Genomic DNA, 19,504 nt, shown 5'->3' with positions numbered 1-19,504 from the left:
ATCAAACATTTTACTTGAACTATCTCTTTGAAAAAGAGAGACTTTGCATACGAATACACGCATTCTCATAATAACCCCCACATTTTGGGTTTATCACTTTTAGAGATATAAGCCAAATTAATATGAGAATGTCCTTGTGAGAAGAACTCTGACCCCCACACTTCCATACTAATTCAACCATGCAACTTTACTTGCATATCAAATTATAGCTTATCAATAAACAGTCATGAAACCATGCACTTATATATATATATATATATATATATATATATATATATATATATATATATATATATATATATATATATATATATATATACATAATTACATGCACAAATACTTGATAGAACAAGCATTCAACCAACATGTATCATATATTGTCACTTGTCTTAATAGACAAACAATTAAGGTAGTCAATCTAGTACATGGCTTTATTAGCCAATACATACATAGACTTTCCATAATCCAATCTAATAATAATATGTATAAACCTGGCCAGATCAAATATAAGAACCAAGCCTTCAACTTAAACATCCAATTACGATAACATATGATGCAACATATTGAAGGGCTGAATAAATCAATTTCCGACATATAACGTTGTCCATTAGGCCCATAAGTGAAAGTATCACGATCCCTCTCAATAAAAAAATTTGCATCTTGTAACACAATAATCGAGCAATACCGATTGCGTGTTCACAATATTATATGCATACAAATACTTGCAAATATCCATATAAATGAGACTTACGATCAACTAACGTCAAATAACTTAATTACCAATTGGCTTGAAAAGCCAACAAACCAAACCAATAGACGAATCCACATGGTTTGAACCGCCAAAGATCGATTAAACAAAAATTGGTCGGTCTTATGGAATTTCTACCCCATAGAATATGCCCATACAACCAATAAGAAAAACTCAAAAATTCCATGAAACATTTTATCAATGACCATAATGCAACACATTGGAATTAAAAACAATCCAATCATTTATTAAGACAAGAGATCGTGAACTTAATCCATTCTAGGAGACGAATTGTAGTGAAATTGAAAATCAAACCTTCGTGATTGCACTTCTCAAAGACAACTAGATACGGTACACACGCTATGATTTACCAACACCACATGGTGACCAAACTTGTCAACCCAAACATGTGAGACCAAAGAATAGTGTCTTGATAAAACCAAAAGGACCAATTGGTGTAGGTGTGAAACCATGCATCCTTTACAATTATTCCAACGGTTGTCATGACAAAGAGTCACATATCAACCGATCATCCTTTTATATCTCTAATAAAGAGGAATTTAAACACCACCTCTATTCCAAAAGTGGCAAATTTGCTCACAACTATGACGCCCACATTCCACAATCTTCGATTAGTGGCTGCCTACAGTAAAGCATACATGAACTACCGATCGGAGCGTAATCGACTTCTTCTCATATGGCTGTCCACACGAATGTCGTGCAAACACAAATCGAGGGAGGGACCGGTCGCTTCCCACATAAGCAAAGATATCAATCTCCTTTGCCGTGAGCAATCGCACTGGATGGCAGCCAGGATAGCGCCAATTCCCTCCTTGATTCCTTTCCACGATACAAGTCTACAAGTCCTTCTTCGATTTGAAGGCGGCACAGCGTATCTTCGTTGAACGAAGCCTCCTCTATGCCGATTCTAAGCAGGGCCGGAACTCGTAATTTAGAGTTTCCATCATTTCCGTTGAGATTGGAATTGAAGCTTGAACGTGGAAGAACATAAGCCGGCACGCCTCCAATAATTCTAGTATACATCTCACGCCCACATAACTTTACCCATTCTCTCTTAGACAAGAAACAATCAAGCACCCTCTTTCTTTTGAAAAACCACCACAAACCAGTTGATTTCAACCGTTTCACACATAGGCTTTTGGGTAAATGCCATTGACTCGCATTTCATGTCCAATGAGAATGATACATGTGAAAAATCAAACTTCACAAATACTTGTGTTGTTTGCCATGTTCAAGTGTATGTAATAGAGACGCTCTCCTTTCAATCCCAATAAATATAGAACAAATTTTTCACATAGGAAATCAAGCAATTCTACGAGTCTTATACCCATCTAAAAACCTTAAGATTGTAAGATTAAAATATCATGGGCAGCAAGTATAAGACTAGAAACAATAAATAAATAATAAATACAAGACTTATCCGATTGGTATGACAAATAGTATCGCACCGAGTCAACAATACACGTCCTCTTGTGTAATCCGAACAATAAATGGTAGAGTTGAGTCGCATCAAACGATGCTCTCCTTAAGGTTTTTAGATGCCCCAATTCCGCAACTGGTTGACCATGCATCTATACCTCCAAGATGAAACAACTCTCTAATCACATAGGTTGCGCCCAAATGTGATTACAAAGGGTGTCCAAAGGCTATATTCACTAACTCATCGACACTAATCGATTACAGTGGAAAAAAACTAAAAATGCTTCTAAAATTAATTTCAAAAGCAATTGTTGGAGAATGAGCAAGACCCCTCTTTATATAGGAGAGGAAGAGACACCACTAAGGGATGTCTCCAAGAGATATGTCCGAACTCATGTCTTTTCCCATAAGGCTTGTTTGTTAGCCACTCAAACAAGTCTTCCAATAGGCACCTATTGGCTATTTAGGTGTCTATTAGGAAAGCACTCAACCCTCCAACAAAACCGTATTTTGAATCTTTAATTTTAAAACAATTAAAATCCAACAATCCCCCACAGATTCAAAATACCGATAAAACAAAACACCGAGTTAGTGAATATATTAGACCTAGTAGGACACATCGTTGCGGTGTCTTTCGGACTTGAACCTACACTAGGTTTGATGAACTTCGCTACAGAGTACGGGTGAAGTCGACTTCTTGAACCTTTCCTCATTGGCGTGCCGGCAAGCTCACCATCCATATCCTACCAACCTGACCTTACGTGACTTAACCCGCTCATGACAAAATTGGACATTTTTAACCGGCCTTGTCCCCTATCTTGGTCTCATGGACGTTTAAAGAGTTCGCCTTTAAAACTCTCACCGGTGGGCGGCCTCACCTCCTACATCCACTAAGGTCAACCAATACGCACCACAATTAACACACCCCCACATTTCGTAGGATTTGGCTTGATTAAGAGTATCTAACTCATCCTCATTTCATTGTGGTGGTACTACTTTCCCATGTAATCGAATGAGTAAATTTTAGTAGTACTAGTCAGTCATCGGTGACTTCGTTTGTACCCTTTGAACCTAATTCAGAGTTAAACCTCTTCACATAGGTTGGGTGTCCATCACATGACCTATGACACGTGCTTTAAACTCATTCCTTAAATGTATACCACAATAATGGTCGAGGCTATATAATAGTATTAGTCATTTTCTGTCCGACTATACTGAGTGATAATGCTACCTTCCTTAGCCTCACTCAGATATATGTAATCAAGACATATTAGTCTTTATTTCTCTCGACCATATCCTTTGTATTTCGTAACACAATTTGGCTTTGGTCATCACCATATATCTATCATTTATATTCATAGCCGTATGGCTCCAAATCCGACTTTCTTACGAAGCCATAAAAATAAAATCATGGTGGAACCTATAACTTAGGCTTATATTACCGATTCCATGAATCACACCCACTAACACATGTTTGTACATGCCACCTTTGAACCAAAGTGTTGTTTCAAATACGCTTCCATATGTACTTGACTTCCTTTCCAAGTAGAAATCAAACATTTTACTTGAACTATCTCTTTGAAAAAGAGAGACTTTGCATACGAATACACGCATTCTCATAATAACCCCCACATTTTGGGTTTATCACTTTTAGAGATATAAGCCAAATTAATATGAGAATGTCCTTGTGAGAGAACGTGACCCCACACTTCCATACTAATTCAACCATGCAACTTTACTTGCATATCAAATTATAGCTTATCAATAAACAGTCATGAAACCATGCACTTATATATATATATATATATATATATATATATATATATATATATATATATATATATATATATATAAATAATTAAATGCACAAATACTTGATAGAACAAGCATTCAACCAACATGTATCATATATTGTCACTTGTCTTAATAGACAAACAATTAAGGTAGTCAATCTAGTACATGGCTTTATTAGCCAATACATACATAGACTTTCCATAATCCAATCTAATAATAATATGTATAAACCTGGCCAGTATCAAATATAAGAACCAAGCCTTCAACTTAAACATCCAATTACTGATAACATATGATGCAACATATTGAAGGGCTGAACAAATCCTACGAAATGTGGGGGTGTGTTAACTGTGGTGCGCATTGGTTGACCTTAGTGGATGTAGGAGGTGAGGCCGCCTACCGATGAGAGTTTTAAAGGCGAACTCTTTAAACGTCCATGAGACCAAGATAGGGGACAAGGCCGGTTAAAAATGTCCAATTTTGTCATGAACGGGTTAAGTCACGTAAGGTCGACCGGTAGGATATGGATGGTGAGCTTGCCGGCCACGCCAATGAGGAAAGGTTCAAGAAGTCGACTTCACCCGTACTGTAGCGAAGTTCATCAAACCTAGTGTAGGTTCAAGTCCGAAAGACACCGCAACGATGTGTCCTACTAGGTCTAATATATTCACTAACTCGGTGTTTTGTTTTATCGGTATTTTGAATCATGGGGGATTGTTGGATTTTTAATTGTTTTAAAATTAAAGATTCAAAATACGGTTTTGTTGGAGGGTTGAGTGCTTTCCTAATAGACACCTAAATAGCCAATAGGTGCCTATTGGAAGACTTGTTTGAGTGGCTAACAAACAAGCCTTATGGGAAAAGACATGAGTTCGGACATATCTCTTGGAGACATCCCTTAGTGGTGTCTCTTCCTCTCCTATATAAAGAGAGGGGGTCTTGCTCATTCTCCAACAATTGCTTTTGAAATTAATTTTAGAAGCATTTTTAGTTTTTTTCCACTCGTAATCGATTAGTGTCGATGAGTTAGTGAATATAGCCTTTGGACACCCTTTGTAATCACATTTGGAACCGCAACCTATGTGATTAGAGAGTTGTTTCATCTTGGAGGTATAGATGCATGGTCAACCTGCATTAATGGGGCATCTAAAAACCTTAAGGAGAGCATCGTTTGATGCGACTCAACTCTACCATTTATTGTTCGGATTACACAAGAGGACGTGTATTGTTGACTCGGTGCGATACTATTTGTCATACCAATCAGATAAGTCTTGTATTTATTATTTATTTATTGTTTCTAGTCTTATACTTGCTGCCCATGATATTTTAATCTTACAGAAAAAGAAGAAAGAAAGAAAGAAGAAGAAAGGGGAAGAAGATGGTAATGGTCGCCGGAGTTGGAATTGCCGTTGGTAATGGTCGCCAAAGTTGGAATTGCCGCTGGTAATGGTCGCCAGAGCCGGAGTAGGTGATGGTCGCCCAAAATGGATTTGCAGCAGTTCTCCAAAACGGTAAGAATATGGAATAAGAGGGAAGAAGATGAAATGACAATTTTTTTATTTAAATAACTAAGGGGTAAAATAGATATTTCACCTTTGGGTATTAATTGTGCTTAACGTCAGGATCAGGGGGAAGGTTGCCATTTTGACCAAATTTGGGAAGTCCGTGACATATTGAATAGTTACAGAGGGGTGTCCATGAAATTTTCCCTTTTTTTAAAAAAAAAAAAAAAATACTAACAACGTTTGATATGGATTATGTATCTCAGAAAAGAAAAAAAAAATTCAAACACGCCGTTTATAATAGAAGAGCCCATAATAGAATTACATTCCAACGAAACGTAGAAAAAAAAAACTTTAAAAATAAGAAGGATCGTAACGTGTCATCATGTGTGTGTTGGCTTTTCTTTCTTTTCTATTGATTATATAAATGGATGCCCTTTTTTTACAACAGAAGAGGGAAAGACTTTTAAAAAGTTCTCCACAGGGAAGGGAGCAAGCAAGCAAGCGAGAGAGAGTTTCAGTACCCCAACTCAACGTAGAACGTCTTCTCTACAAAAATTACATTTTCGCTCATCGATCACTTTACTCCGCTGGTTGGCTGGCCCTCTGCGGTTTCTTCTTTGTAATTTTGCAGTGTCATTTTAAGCTCTTTAACTCTAAAAAGATGGGCCGCATTAAGGAGATTTTTTCAAAATTCCGAAAGAGTATTTCAGTTGAAAGGAGGAAGAAGAAGCAGCTGTTGTTGCTACTTGTGGCTTCCTTTCTACTAGTAGCTGCCGTCATCGGTATGGTGGCCGGAGTCACTTCCCACAAGAATAAGAATTTGAAAGCGAATGCGGTACTGAAATCAGCGTGTAGCATCACTCTCTATCCGGAGCTGTGCTACTCGGCGGTGGCCACCGTCCCAGGCGCCACCGACAACCTGTCGACCCACAAGGACGTGATCGAGGTGTCTGTGAACATTACGACGGAGGCGGTCCAGCAAAACTACTTCACCATTCAGAAGCTCATCGATAACGGCAGCAAGAACAAGAGCCTGACGGAGCGGGAGAAGACGGCACTCCACGATTGTCTTGAAATGGTGGACGAAACCCTCGATGAGCTACACAAGACCACCGACGATCTAAAGGGTTACACAAGCGATAAGAAGAAGAAGAAAAAGAAGAACAAGTCAATATCGCAATATGCGAACGACCTCAAGACGCTGTTGAGCGCGGCGATGACAAACCAAGAATCGTGCTTGGACGGCTTCTCCCACGACGATGCCGGTAAGGAAGTGAGGAGTGTACTGGAAGCGGATCAGATTCATGTGTACCACATGTGCAGCAATGCTCTCGCTATGATCAAGAACATGACCGACACCGACCAAGTGCAAGAGCAGCAACAACAGCATGGTTACAACCTAAAGTCCGCCGGGAGACAACTCATCGGCAAAGAAGATGATGATAGGGACGAGGGGAAGGAGAGTAGTAGTCGGTTCCCGGAATGGTTGTCGGCTGGGGACCGACGGCTCTTGCAAGCTTCGGAGGTGATGCCGAATGTGACGGTGGCAGGGGACGGAAGCGGTAATTACAGGACGGTGTCGGAGGCGGTGGCGGCAGCTCCGGAGAAGAGTAAAACGAGATATATAATAAGAATAAAAGCGGGTGTGTACAGGGAGAATGTGGAGGTGGCGAAGAAGAAGACGTACCTCATGTTCGTGGGAGACGGGAGGAACAACACCATCATCACTGCTAGCAGGAACGTTGTGGATGGCAGCACCACCTTTCACTCCGCCACCGTTGGTAAGTAAATCCGTAGACGACGACGACCACTACTTTCGTCTCTCAAGTAGACAAGAGTCAAAGTAGATAGATGATTGACCCTTTGAGTGGACCAATGAGAGTTGGGTTCACGTGCCTCACCCCCAATCTCATCTTACAGCGCCCATGGGATATGGGATATGGTCCCCACACCCATTGACGGTGTGAGATTGTGGATTAGAGTGATTAACCGCAGGGGAGGGGACCTGAATTCGACTAATCTAATATTTTTGCTACTTAAAAACCCATATAACGCGGAAGAAGAGGGAGGGAGGGAGGGAGGGAGGGAGGGTTTAGATTTCAAAAATATGTTTTAAATTTGACAGGGGATGATGATACTACTACAACTTTACAAGTTACTCCGTGATGTAAGGCGGACTAGCGGAATGGAAAGTGGAATTCTCACATGCGTTGGGGGGACCCACACACCTCAGTCCGGCCTGACTCCTGAGCCTGTCGTACGTAGTAGTATCTTTCCCAATCTTATCTTTTTTAGACAGATTTCTGCCTTTCCTCTCCTCTCTCCAATCCTCCCTCGTGTCTGGTTAAACGTGCATAACCTGTCTGGATTCGAGACTGGATTCAAGACAGACAGGCTGGAAAGCGTGATTGTTGTCTAGAATCCAGATGATTGATTGATAGGAAATATAATAAGAAAGCGCACGCCGCACCGTGATGTTGTAGTCATTTTGTACATCCTTGTGTCAAAGTGTTGGGACAGCGTGTGCTGTTGGTTGTCTTTTTCTTAAAACATTATAGGGCGCTGTTCTCTCTGCGCCCAGGCAGGTTTGCCTGTGTGGACAGGAATATTAGAGGTTTGGAATCTAGAATTATTTATTGGGATAAATGGTTTGTGTGTGAGAGGGGAGGGGAGGAGCGTGGCATGCACTGACAGAATGAAATGCCCTCGTTGATGTTTTTGCACAATGTCACGGTCTCCCCCACAGAGAATTATTCCTACAAGACCGAGGATGACAGTGCAAGACCAGTGGACGTCCATGCCCCAACATCTAACATGGATTTTTATCTTGCATAGGTAGTGGCATCTTTTTGTCTTCTCAAATGTTGGGTTTACACCTGATAAGTTAAAAGGATACCACTACCCATGTTTTAATGGTTGGATGGTCATTTTTCCAATCTTGTGTCTGGGCATAAAGGATCAATCAACGTTCTTTTCCCCAAGATTATTGATTTGCATTTTTTATCTCATATGCATACATTTCATGCTCTCTATCTATTTCATGGAGTAACCATTATAAGGATTTCATGCTCTCTCTCTACAAAAAAAAAAAAAAAAAAAAAAAACCATTATTAGGATTACGAGGTAAGAAAGAAATAGGGTAAAAAGAAACTCTAATATGTTTGGTTGTCAGGAAAAAAATGAAAAAAAATATATATTATAGGACAAAAAAGATGATAAGTTGTCAATTCCAGGCTTAACTAAAGCCCGGCCTGTCCTGGCCTGGCCTGACCGGTTTACTGATTGAGCGGTCCCAATGTAGGTTCCTGGTTTGTTGGATGCCCAATCGGATCGATCAATTCTAAGCCTGACCCTTTAACTTGTGAACTTTACTATGAGTTTTGGCCCCGTTTGATTTATTGACCCAAATCTGTTTATGACATTAACTTTCTATTGGGCTGGGCCTTATGTATTAGGTATATTTTAATGACATTGATTCTGTTGGGCTGGGCTTTGTATTGGTCACTTGTCTTTTCAACCTCACTTCTGGAGTTGATTACTATATCATTGATAAATACAATCACATACTTGTTCAAATAGTCACTTCTCGACATAGGCCAACATGAGTTGCAATATTTCAGCTTATTTTAATTTTAATGAATCTGTTATATTCAAAAAATTGGAATATTCAATATTAATGGGAAAAGACAGAAAAGAGGTGGCAAGATGTTATACCTTTTTATACATTTAAAATATTCAGTTTTAATTATTCACCCAAAAAAAAATATTCAGTTAATGGACTGTACCATTTAAAGCCCGTTTTTATTTAAATAGGCACATAGCCCGATGTTGCATCGTTAAGGTTCGGTTAAGACCCAATTATAATTTGAAGCCTGATTGAGCCCGGTGTGAATACTTACACGGGCGATCACAGTGCAGGCTTTAAGTACCGTGAGGCATGGTTAGGCCCAACCGAACCTGACTGAGCCCGACCGATTGACACCTCTAGACTATGTATCTCCCTCTTCAAATTCAAAAAAAAAAAATTGAATTATGACATAGAATTTATCCATATGTTGAACGAATTACGAATCCTGATACTTTTCTGAATGATTTGGAAATTGCAGCGGTGGTCGGGGAGCGGTTCTTGGCTCGGGATATAACCTTCGAAAACACAGCGGGGCCGTCGAAGCACCAGGCGGTGGCACTCAGGGTGGGGTCGGACCTGTCGGCCTTCCACCGATGCGACATTCTGGCCTACCAAGATACCCTCTATGTCCACTCCCTCCGCCAGTTCTACGTGGACTGCCTGGTGGTCGGCACCGTCGACTTCATCTTTGGCAACGGCGCCGTGGTATTTCAGAACTGCGACATCCACGCCCGCCTCCCAGACTCTGGACAGAAGAACATGGTGACGGCCCAAGGGAGAGCTGATCCAAATCAGAATACTGGCATTGTCATCCAGAAATGTAGGATCGGGGCCACCTCCGATCTGGAACCAGTGAAGACCAGCTTTCCCACTTACCTGGGAAGGCCGTGGAAGCAATACTCGAGGACCATCATTATGCAGTCCAGCATCACCGACGTCATCGACCCGGCAGGCTGGCACGTTTGGAACGGCGATTTTGCGCTTGACACATTGTTTTACGGGGAGTACCAGAACACGGGTGCTGGCTCGGGGACTCCTCAAAGGGTGAATTGGAAGGGTTACAAGCTCATCACTGATGCAGCCGACCTTCAACCCTTCACCGTTTCCTCTTTCATTGCCGGTAGCACTTGGTTGGACTCCACTGGCTTTCCCTTTTCTCTCGGTCTTGAATAACTTTTCAACTTCTATTATCTCTCATCATCCCTCGATCTCCTTCCTTCAATTTAAGTATCCATGTCCAATATATCTATTCTACCCATTTCACATTCATATTTTAATTTTTTATATTCCTTCCTATATATCACATCGATTATATCATGATTCGAGATTTCTTATCACTACTCCTAAGTCATCAGCATTCCTGGTGCTTGAAGCTAAAGTTTGTAACATAATTCACAAGTTTATGGCTTTCAAATTATGCCAATATTCAGACATGCATGATTAGTCACTTGGTGAAAATGTTGTCAAGAAAATGGTGTGGAGTAAGAAATTGTTATTTTACCGGCAAAAGTTCCTTGTGTGCAGGGTCGTGCCCTCCTTCTATGGGTGTCAATCGGCTAGTTTGGTTCCGTTTTTCAGTTTCAGTGTGGGTTTCAGTGAAATCGAAACCGAACCAATAAGGATTTTTTGGTTTCGGTTCGGGTTGGACTCAGGTTCGATTCGGTTTGTAGTTTAGGTATAGGCTGGTTTAGGGTAGGGATTTGGTAGAGCTTTTAGGGTTTGGGGTTGGTTTTAGTATTCTGTTCAATTCGGGTTTGGTCCTATCGGGTGGGTCAATCGGTATTGGATTGAAGATTGGATATTATTGCCTTAACCTTTGAAGATTACAAGTGTGTACATATATATAGGAGAGGTGAGAGGAATCTACAAGATTGGAAACTCAATCACCTTTACCATATAGAGAGAGATGTGATTGAAAGAATATTGGGATGGAGAGAGATTGCATACAATTATAGAAAGCTAGCTAATGGTAAGATAGGATTGCATGTAATGATGGTAAGAGCCAAGATGGTAAGTGCCAAGATGGAAAGCTATTATGACTGATACACCCCCTCAAGATGAAGATTTGAGAGATCTAATCTTCAGCTTGTCCCGAAGGAAAGAAAAACGTGTCGTACCGAGCCCTTTAGTCATAATGTCCGCAATCTGATCTTTTGTGGAAATAAATCGGACCTGGAGTTCCTTTTTGGCAACTTTATCACGCACAAAATGGAAGTCGATCTCTATGTGCTTGGTGCGGGCATGAAAGACCGGATTGGCGGAGAGATAAGTGGCTCTAATGTTGTTGCACCATAACACCGGGGCCTGGGTCGTGGACAGACCGAGTTCGCCAAATAGAGACTGGAGCCAAGTCAGCTCGGCACAGGCATCAGCAAGTGCTTTATATTCTGATTCAGTGGATGATCGGGCAACTGTCTTCTGTTTCTTTGAGGCCCAAGAGATCAGATTCGGGCCCATATAGATTGCATATCTACTTGTAGATTTTTTATCATCAACGTCACCGGCCCAATCAGCATCAATGAACGCCTGAAGATCTTGAGAAGAGGATTTTGTGATGCGAAGGCCATATTTAATAGTATGCTTGAGATAGCGTAGAATCCTTTGCACCATGGACCAATGGTCTTCAGTTGGGTTGTGCATGAACTGGCACACCCGGTTCATTGAGAAGGCTACATCAGGACGGGTTAGGGTAATATACTGAAGTGCGCCAATGATAGACCTGTATTGAGTCGGATCTGAGTGTGCGACACCCCCTGTAGAGGAGGCTTTATCGGTGGTGGCCATCGGTGTGAGAACTGGTTTGTAGTCAGCCATGCCAGCTCGCTGTAAGAGATCGGTAATGTAACGGGTTTGAGACAGAATAACCCCATCTAGCTGATATGTGGCCTCAATACCCAGAAAGAAATTCAAACGACCAAGGTCCTTGATGGAGAACTCCGAAGCAAGCTGTTGGAGTAGAGCAGTGATTTGCGTAGGCTAGTTCCCTGTAACCAGTATGCCATCTACATAAACCAAGACATAAGTTACCATGTGGCTCTGTCTGTATATGAACAAAGATGGATCAATGTGGGATGCTCGAAAACCAGTCCCAATTAAAAACTGAGAAAGACAGCTGAATCAAGCCCGGGGGGCCTGCTTAAGCCCATATAAAGACTTGTGCAACTTGCAGACATGGTGAGGCCGATTGGAATCTTCAAAACCCTGGGGCTGTGTCATATAGGCTTCTTCATTAAGAATGCCATGTAGAAAGGCATTTTGAACATCTAGTTGACTAACGGCCTAACCATTGGAAATAGCCATTGTGAGAACGGTCCGAATTATTGTGGGCTTTATAATTGGGCTAAAGGTTTCATCATAATTGAGGCTGTGCTGCTGGTGAAACCCCTTAGCAACAAGTTGGGCCTTATACCGCTCAATCGTGCCATCCACCTTCCGCTTGATCCTGTACACCCATTTACAACTAATCACATTGACATTAGTAGGAGGTGGGACTAAAGACCAAGTGTCATTCCGTAATACGGCCGTAAACTCTTCAGACATGGCCAATCTCCACTCATGCTCATTAAGGGGAGGTGGTGAGGCTGGGTTTGGGGGAATAAGGGTGTGTAAGGCAGTGGAGGGGTCATTATAAATGTCACTTAGAAGGTGTGTATGGCGTGGGGGGGTGGTTGGAGGGGTTGAAGTTGGTGATGAGGACGGGCTAGGTGAGGGAGATGGGGAGGCCACGTTGGATGGTAGGGGAGGGGTAGGAGGTGGTAATGGTGTGATGGGTGGTGGTAGGGGAGTGGGAGGGGGTTGGTTTGGAAAAATGGTGAGGGGAAGGGAAACCCAAGATGAGGGTGAAGATGGGGAGGGGGATGGTGTGCTGGCTGCTTCTCGAAAAGGAAAATGTGATTCATCAAACCTGACATGGCGAGCGATGTAAATTTGCCCAGACTCAATATGCATACAACGGTAACCATGGTGATGGTAACTACACCCTAGGAAGACACAAGGAGCAGACCTTGGATCCATTTTATGACTGTTGTAGGGTCGAAGAAATGGGAAGCAGAGACACCCAAAAACCTTAAGAAAATTGTAATCAGGTATATGTTTTGAGACTAATTGAAAAGGGGAAACATTTCCAATGGTAGGAGAAGGCATCCGATTAATGAGGTACACTGCCGTTTCAAAGGCATAATCCCAATAAGCCTATGGGACCGAACCTTGGGCCAAGAGAGTGAGCCCAGTTTCAGCAATATGGCGGTTGCACCTTTCGACAATGCCCTGTTGTTCATGAGTATGAGGGCATGATATACGATGATGGATGCCAAGAGAGGCAAAATAGGAGGTGAGGGAGCGGTACTCCCCTCCCCAATCAGTTTGGACATTTTTTATTTTTCTCGAAAATTGCCGCTCAACAAGGGCTTGAAATTGCTTGAAAGTGGTAAACGCATTAGATTTAACTTTTAACGGATAAAACCAAATAAACTTAGTAAAATCATCCACAAAAATAATAAAATAGCGATGTCCAAGAGAAGAAATGGTAGGGGTTGGTCCCCAAATGTCACTAAATATCAAATTAAGAGAAAAACTGCTACGATTATTGGTTTCACGAAGACTCAAACGGCAAGATTTGCCAATCTGGCAGGCGGAGCACAATTGAGGCGATGAAGGAAGCTTAATGTCACGAAGCATGAGTTGAAGAGAACGATCATTGGGATGGCCAAGCCGTTGATGCCAACGATCATAAGAAGCAAGATGTGCAAGATGGATTGATGGAGAAGATGGGTGGATCGACGGCAAGTAGTAGAGACCATTGTGACTAGGTCCCATAAGCAGAATTTGATTGGACGTTGAATCCTTCACATGAAAATAAGAGGCATGAAATTCAAAAAACACATTATTGTCAGAAGCAAATTTATTGACAGAAAGCAAAGAAGTTGTGAGAGATGGAACATGCAAAATATTAGAAAGAACCAAAGAACGAGACGGGGAAGGGAGAGAAGAGGACCCCACATGTGAGATAGGGACATAATTACCATCACTAACCATAAGACTGTTCTTACCATATGGAGCATAAGAGGACAGAGATTGCAGATCTGGGGTTGCATGATGTGTAGCACCAGTATCGGGAAGCCAATGGTGAAGGCCGGTTGGGGTAGGTGGTGGTGGGGGTTGGTGGTAAGGAGGGTGGTTCGGTTGAGGCTGATGTGGTTGGGGAGGGTATTGTATAGGTGGAGTGGGCAGCAATGGTGGTTGATTTGCAATTAGATGGGCTGAAGGTTGGGTATAGGACTAATGGGTAGGGGGAAAAGCAGGTGGAGTGGGTTGACCAGGTGGTTTATTACGATAATAGCACATCGGGGCTTGATGATTGGTCCATCCATAGATTGTACAAGGACTATGGGCATATGCATTAGAATGCCCAAATCCACTAGGGCCAGTAGGAGCACCACGGCCTCCCCTACCACGACCACGACCAGTGGAAGAGCCACGGCCGTAAGGGTGAGAGGGAGGGCTGCGAGATGGTTGAGCAATGTTGGCAGCAGCATCGACAGTCGGATCGGACACGGCCTGGCGAGATGCAATGAGGTACTCACGGCTGAGAAGCAACCCATGAAGTTCAGTGTAGGAGATTGGTTCCCTGCGATCCATTGCAGCAGAGACCACAGATTCAAACTTAGGACAAAGAGCACGAAATATATGTATGTTCGAATCCTCCGTGGGGAGGGGTTTTCCTGCAGCACTGAGCTCATCAGAGAGGGCCTTGGCCCGATGGAGAAACTGTGTAATGGTCTCCTTGGGTTTCTGTACTAGATTCTGGAGGGCCACATTAAGGGAGAGGATGCGTGTGGTAGAGGTAGAACTGAAGGCTGCATGAAGGGCATCCCATATTTCTTTACTTGTGTCACGCCCAACGGCGAGAGGCATTGCATCATCGGAGAGGGAGGAGATAATAATGCTCATGATAGGGGCATCCTTTTCGTGCCAGGCATCAACTTTGGTTGCATAAAAAGGACATGGATTAGAGCTATCAACATGGCCATAGAATCGTTGGCCTTTGAGGTAAGGAACTATTTGAGTCTTCCAATAAACATAGTTTTTGGGAGTTAACTTATGAGTGAGGATTTGACTAAGGGAGGCCTTGTGAGATGGAGATGAGGGAGGAGAAGTCATGGCCAAAGGAAAATCGTTGGGGAGGGAGGGAGGATCGAAAATGCTCTTTGGAGCTTAATTGCTAATGATACCATATTGGATTGAAGATTGGATATTATTGCCTTAACCTTTGAAGATTATAAGTGTTTACATATATATAGGAGAGGTGAGAGGAATCCACAAGATTGGAAACTCAATCACCTTTACCATATAGAGAGAGATGTGATTGAAAGAATATTCGGATTGAGAGAGATTGCATACAATTATAGAAAGCTAGCTAATGGTAAGATAGGATTGCATGTAATGATAGTAAGAGCCAAGATGGTAAGTGCCAAGATGGAAAGCTGTTATGACTGATAATCGGTGGCCCATCGATTTAGATCGGACTAAGCCGAAACCGAAGTATGCTCTAACCCGTAAACCGAAATTGAACAGATAAGGCCTTAGTTTGGGTTGGATCAGGCTCAAACGGATCGGGCCGGGCTGGTTTTACCGGTTCGATTTAGGTTTTGACACCCTTACCTCCTTGATTATAGGAGTGGAAAAGACTAAAGGCCCCCATTTGACTCAAAAGTTATTTTTCCCATGAATAGAAAGTACATTAAAGAAAAGAAAAGAAAAATGACAGACAAGCGGCTAAGCGGCTTGTCAAAAGCCACAAGGACTACCTAGGGGTAAAACCCCTAGAAAGATATGCAAAAACACAAAATTACAAGGCCCCATTTATTTTACGGGGACTTAGGTGGGTGGGAGAATTGGGATGGGAAAGTGTTGATGTGGTACTTCAAAATCCCACTCTAATCTTGTTTGTTTAACTAGGGGTGGTGAACTTACAAAAGCTTAGGGAATAGTATTAAATGCTTTGCTTGTTGATGTAGCACTTGAAAATCTCACCCTTATACTATCAAAAGTCCCACAAAAAACAAAGGACTTTGGTTACTGCTCATGGAAAAAATAAAAATTCCATCCCTATTACCCCACTACAATGTGGGATCCAATCTCATAGCATTCCCACAGTCCCACCCCATTCTTCCCATCAAACAAACGGGGCCCAAGGGAAACAATTAAAACTAGGGGGTAAACATACAATTAACTAAAGAGAGTGATGCAAGAAAACAAAAGGAATGGGACAAAATATAACCAACCAAAAAAGGGTGGATCCAAGAATAACAAAACTAGGGGGAGAAATAAGAGGAATCTCTCAAGTATATGTAGGATGCCTACTTTTTGACATTATCAGGACACATTGCATATTTGTGGAGAATTTTATTTCTGATCTTGTTGAAGTTAAGAGAGGAGGATAGAAGATAAGGAAGAAGAAGATGACACAAGGGTTTTAACGTGGTTCGGTTTATCAAAACCTACGTCCACACAACTGATTTGTTTTCATTGCTTTAACTCTTTACTAACCCTCTCATTATATAGATGTAGAGGATTAGTAGTTTTGGATCTACAAAGATAAGTACAAGGTGTTAGTGTTGATCTAGAACACTTCTCAGTATGATCCTTGAGCCTTGGAGAGTTAGACGATGACTCATACACTGTTGTAGATTAAGGTGTTGAGTTGGAGATAAGATCCGAAGTATCCTTGGTAGTGCTTGATCTATTATCACATGTAACGGCATAGTTGGACTCTGATATCTTGGTTGTTGGAGATAAGGATGAATTGGATGGATTCTTATCGTTTACATGCCCCCTCAAGGGCAAGGTGGGTTGAACCTTGAGCTTGGACAGAAGTTGAGTGTATCGTTTACTCGCTAGTGCTTTTGTGAAAATGTCTGCAATTTGATCCTTAGTGGAGCTAAATCTGACGTCAAGGTCACCCTTTGCGACTTTGTCATGTACAAAGTGGAAGTCAATTTCCACATGCTTTGTACGAGCGTGAAAAACAGGATTGGCTGTTAAGTAAGTTGCACCAACATTATCACACCACAGAATTGGTGCTTGAGCCATGTACAAGCCGAGTTCCTTTAAGAGAGATTGAAGCTAGGTGAGTTCAGCTGCTGCATTGGCGATGGCCCGATATTCCAATTCTGTGCTCGATCGGGCCATAGTTGCTTGTTTGCGGGAACTCCAAGAGATGAGATTGGTGCCGTGATAAATGGCAAAGCCGCCCATTGATTTCTTGTCATCAGGGCAACCAGCCGAGTCTGCATCAAAGTAAGCAGATAGTTGTAAAGTGGGTTGGCGTTGGAGATAGAGTCCATGGTCAATGGTGGATTTTAAATATCTCAAAATTCGCTTCACTGCTGCCCAATGGTCAGTGCAAGGGCGGTGCATGAATTGACACACTTTGTTGACGGCAAATGATATGTCGGGTCTTGTCAGGCTTGCATATTGAAGGCCCCCAACCACACTGTGATAAAGAGTAGGGTCATCCACCGGAGTTCCACCTAGTCGTGACAGTGATTGTGATGGTGATAATGGTGTTGATATTGGTTTGCAGCTAGTCATATGAGTGCGATCTAGCAGATCCAAAATGTATTGCCATTGAGATAGCATAAGACCCTTTGAACAACTATGAGCACTGATGCCCAAGAAGTAATGAAGATTATCGAGGTCCTTAATTGTAAATGTCTTGGTAAGTTGGTCAAGGAACCTTGACATGAACAGGGTGTTGTTGCCAGTTAGGACGATATCATCAACATAGACCAATAGGTACATGGTAATTGCAGCAGTGTTGTAGGTAAATAGTGATGTATTTGTTTTAGACCCCAAAAATCCAAACTCAGTGAGAAACTCACTGAAGCGATCAAACCAAGCCCGTGGAGCCTGCTTAAGGCCATAAAGAGACTTATGAAGGCGACACACATGATTTGGGATCTGTAAATCAGTGTAACCAGGAGGTTGAGTCATGTAGACTTTCTTTTAGAATTCCATGCAAAAATGCATTTTGAACATCAAGCTAGCATACAATCCATCTCTTAGATACAACCAGTGATAGCACAAGATGAATAGTCGTGGGCTTTACTAGGGACTAACTGTCTCTGAGTAATCCAGTCCCTCCTGTTGGTGGAACCCCTTTGCCACCAAGTGAGCTTTATAGCGCTCAATAGATCCATCTGTCAGTCGTTTGATTATGTAGACCCATTTACACCCAACTATATTCATTTGAGGATGAGGTGAGACAAGAGTCCATGTGTCGTTCCTAATCAAAGCATTAAACTCAGTGTCCATGGCTTTACGCCAATGAGGGCTTTTGGAAGTAGTGGTGTAACATGTGGGTTCCAATGCCTGAGCTATAGATTCGTTTAATAGGGAAACAGGGATTGGGTGTTTGGTTCTAAGGAGAATCTTGGCCTTACGTGTGCCATCACGTGTTCGAGTCACCATGGGATGGTGGGAAGTGGGGGGAGGGTTTGGTGGTGGATTTGGTGGATGTATAGGCGGTGGAGATGATGGGTGTGGTGGAGGATTCGGTGGAGGTAAAGATGGTGCAAATGATGGTGTATTCGGTGGAGGTATAGGTGGAGGTATAGGTGATGGAGATGATGGTGGATTCGGTGGAGAGATTGGTGGTGGTGGTAAAGATGGTGTAGATGATGGTGTATTCGGTGGAGGTATAGGTGATGGAGACGATGGTGGATTCGGTGGAGGGATTGGTGGTGGAGATGATGAGTGTGGTGGAGTGAGGTGTTGGGATGATGGCGGTGATGGCAAGTATGATCAAGAGAGAACCAGTGGTGGACCAAGAATTGAAGGATTTGGTGAAGGGTTTTTAGGTGGTAATAGTGTTGTAGTCTCATGAAATGGGAACCGATCTTCATCAAAAACCACATGCCTGGAGATTATAATAGTCTTTGTGCACATGTTGAGGCAATTGTAGCCCCTATGCTTGGAACTGTATCCAATAAAAACATGTAGCTCAGATCTGTAATCAAGTTTATGCTTGTTAAATGGCCTAAGTAATGGGTAGCAAGCTGTTCCAAAAACCCGTAATGTCATGTAGTCTGGTTGGGTGCTAAACAACTTAAACAAAGGACATACATTGCCAATCACGGTTGTGGGAAGCTGATTAATCATGAAAACTGTTGTAGCAAACGCATGGTGCCAATATGATTTAGGCACACCGACATGAGACATTAAGGCCAATGCGGTCTCAACTATGTGACGGTGTCTTCTTTCAGCAGATCCATTATGCTCATGAGTATGTGGGCAAGATATTCTATGTTCAATGCCATTACTTTCCAAGTATTTGGAAACAGAGTGGTATTCCCCACCCCAATCACTATGTAGTCGCTTGATATTCCT

General features: G+C 42.2%; 4 protein-coding genes across 4 annotated transcripts; 2 read left to right on the top strand and 2 right to left on the bottom strand.

Moving 5' to 3' along the window:
• The first annotated feature begins 6,116 nt into the window (after window positions 1-6,116).
• On the top strand, window positions 6,117-10,296 carry LOC122668582 (pectinesterase-like). The gene is made up of 2 exons (XM_043865126.1): window positions 6,117-7,268; window positions 9,594-10,296. The coding sequence occupies exons 1-2, from the start codon at window positions 6,149-6,151 to the stop codon at window positions 10,286-10,288; spliced, it is 1,815 nt and encodes a 604-aa protein (XP_043721061.1). The 5' UTR covers window positions 6,117-6,148; the 3' UTR covers window positions 10,289-10,296.
• Window positions 10,297-14,392: 4,096 nt separating this feature from the next.
• Window positions 14,393-15,274, bottom strand: LOC122668798. The gene has a single exon (XM_043865329.1). The coding sequence runs from the start codon at window positions 15,272-15,274 to the stop codon at window positions 14,393-14,395; it is 882 nt and encodes a 293-aa protein (XP_043721264.1).
• A 1,965-nt stretch (window positions 15,275-17,239) lies between these two features.
• Window positions 17,240-18,430, bottom strand: LOC122668797 (uncharacterized mitochondrial protein AtMg00810-like). The gene is made up of 2 exons (XM_043865328.1): window positions 18,236-18,430; window positions 17,240-18,076 (listed from the first exon to the last, which is right to left on the bottom strand). The coding sequence occupies exons 1-2, from the start codon at window positions 18,428-18,430 to the stop codon at window positions 17,240-17,242; spliced, it is 1,032 nt and encodes a 343-aa protein (XP_043721263.1).
• Window positions 18,431-18,584: 154 nt separating this feature from the next.
• Window positions 18,585-19,001, top strand: LOC122668795 (glycine-rich cell wall structural protein-like). The gene has a single exon (XM_043865327.1). It carries the CDS (start codon window positions 18,585-18,587, stop codon window positions 18,999-19,001), a length of 417 nt encoding a protein of 138 aa, XP_043721262.1.
• Window positions 19,002-19,504: the final 503 nt, after the last annotated feature.

This window comes from Telopea speciosissima, chromosome 7, assembly GCF_018873765.1.
Source record: "Telopea speciosissima isolate NSW1024214 ecotype Mountain lineage chromosome 7, Tspe_v1, whole genome shotgun sequence".
NCBI lineage: Eukaryota > Viridiplantae > Streptophyta > Magnoliopsida > Proteales > Proteaceae > Telopea > Telopea speciosissima.
This window is presented reverse-complemented; position numbering and strand designations above follow the sequence as displayed.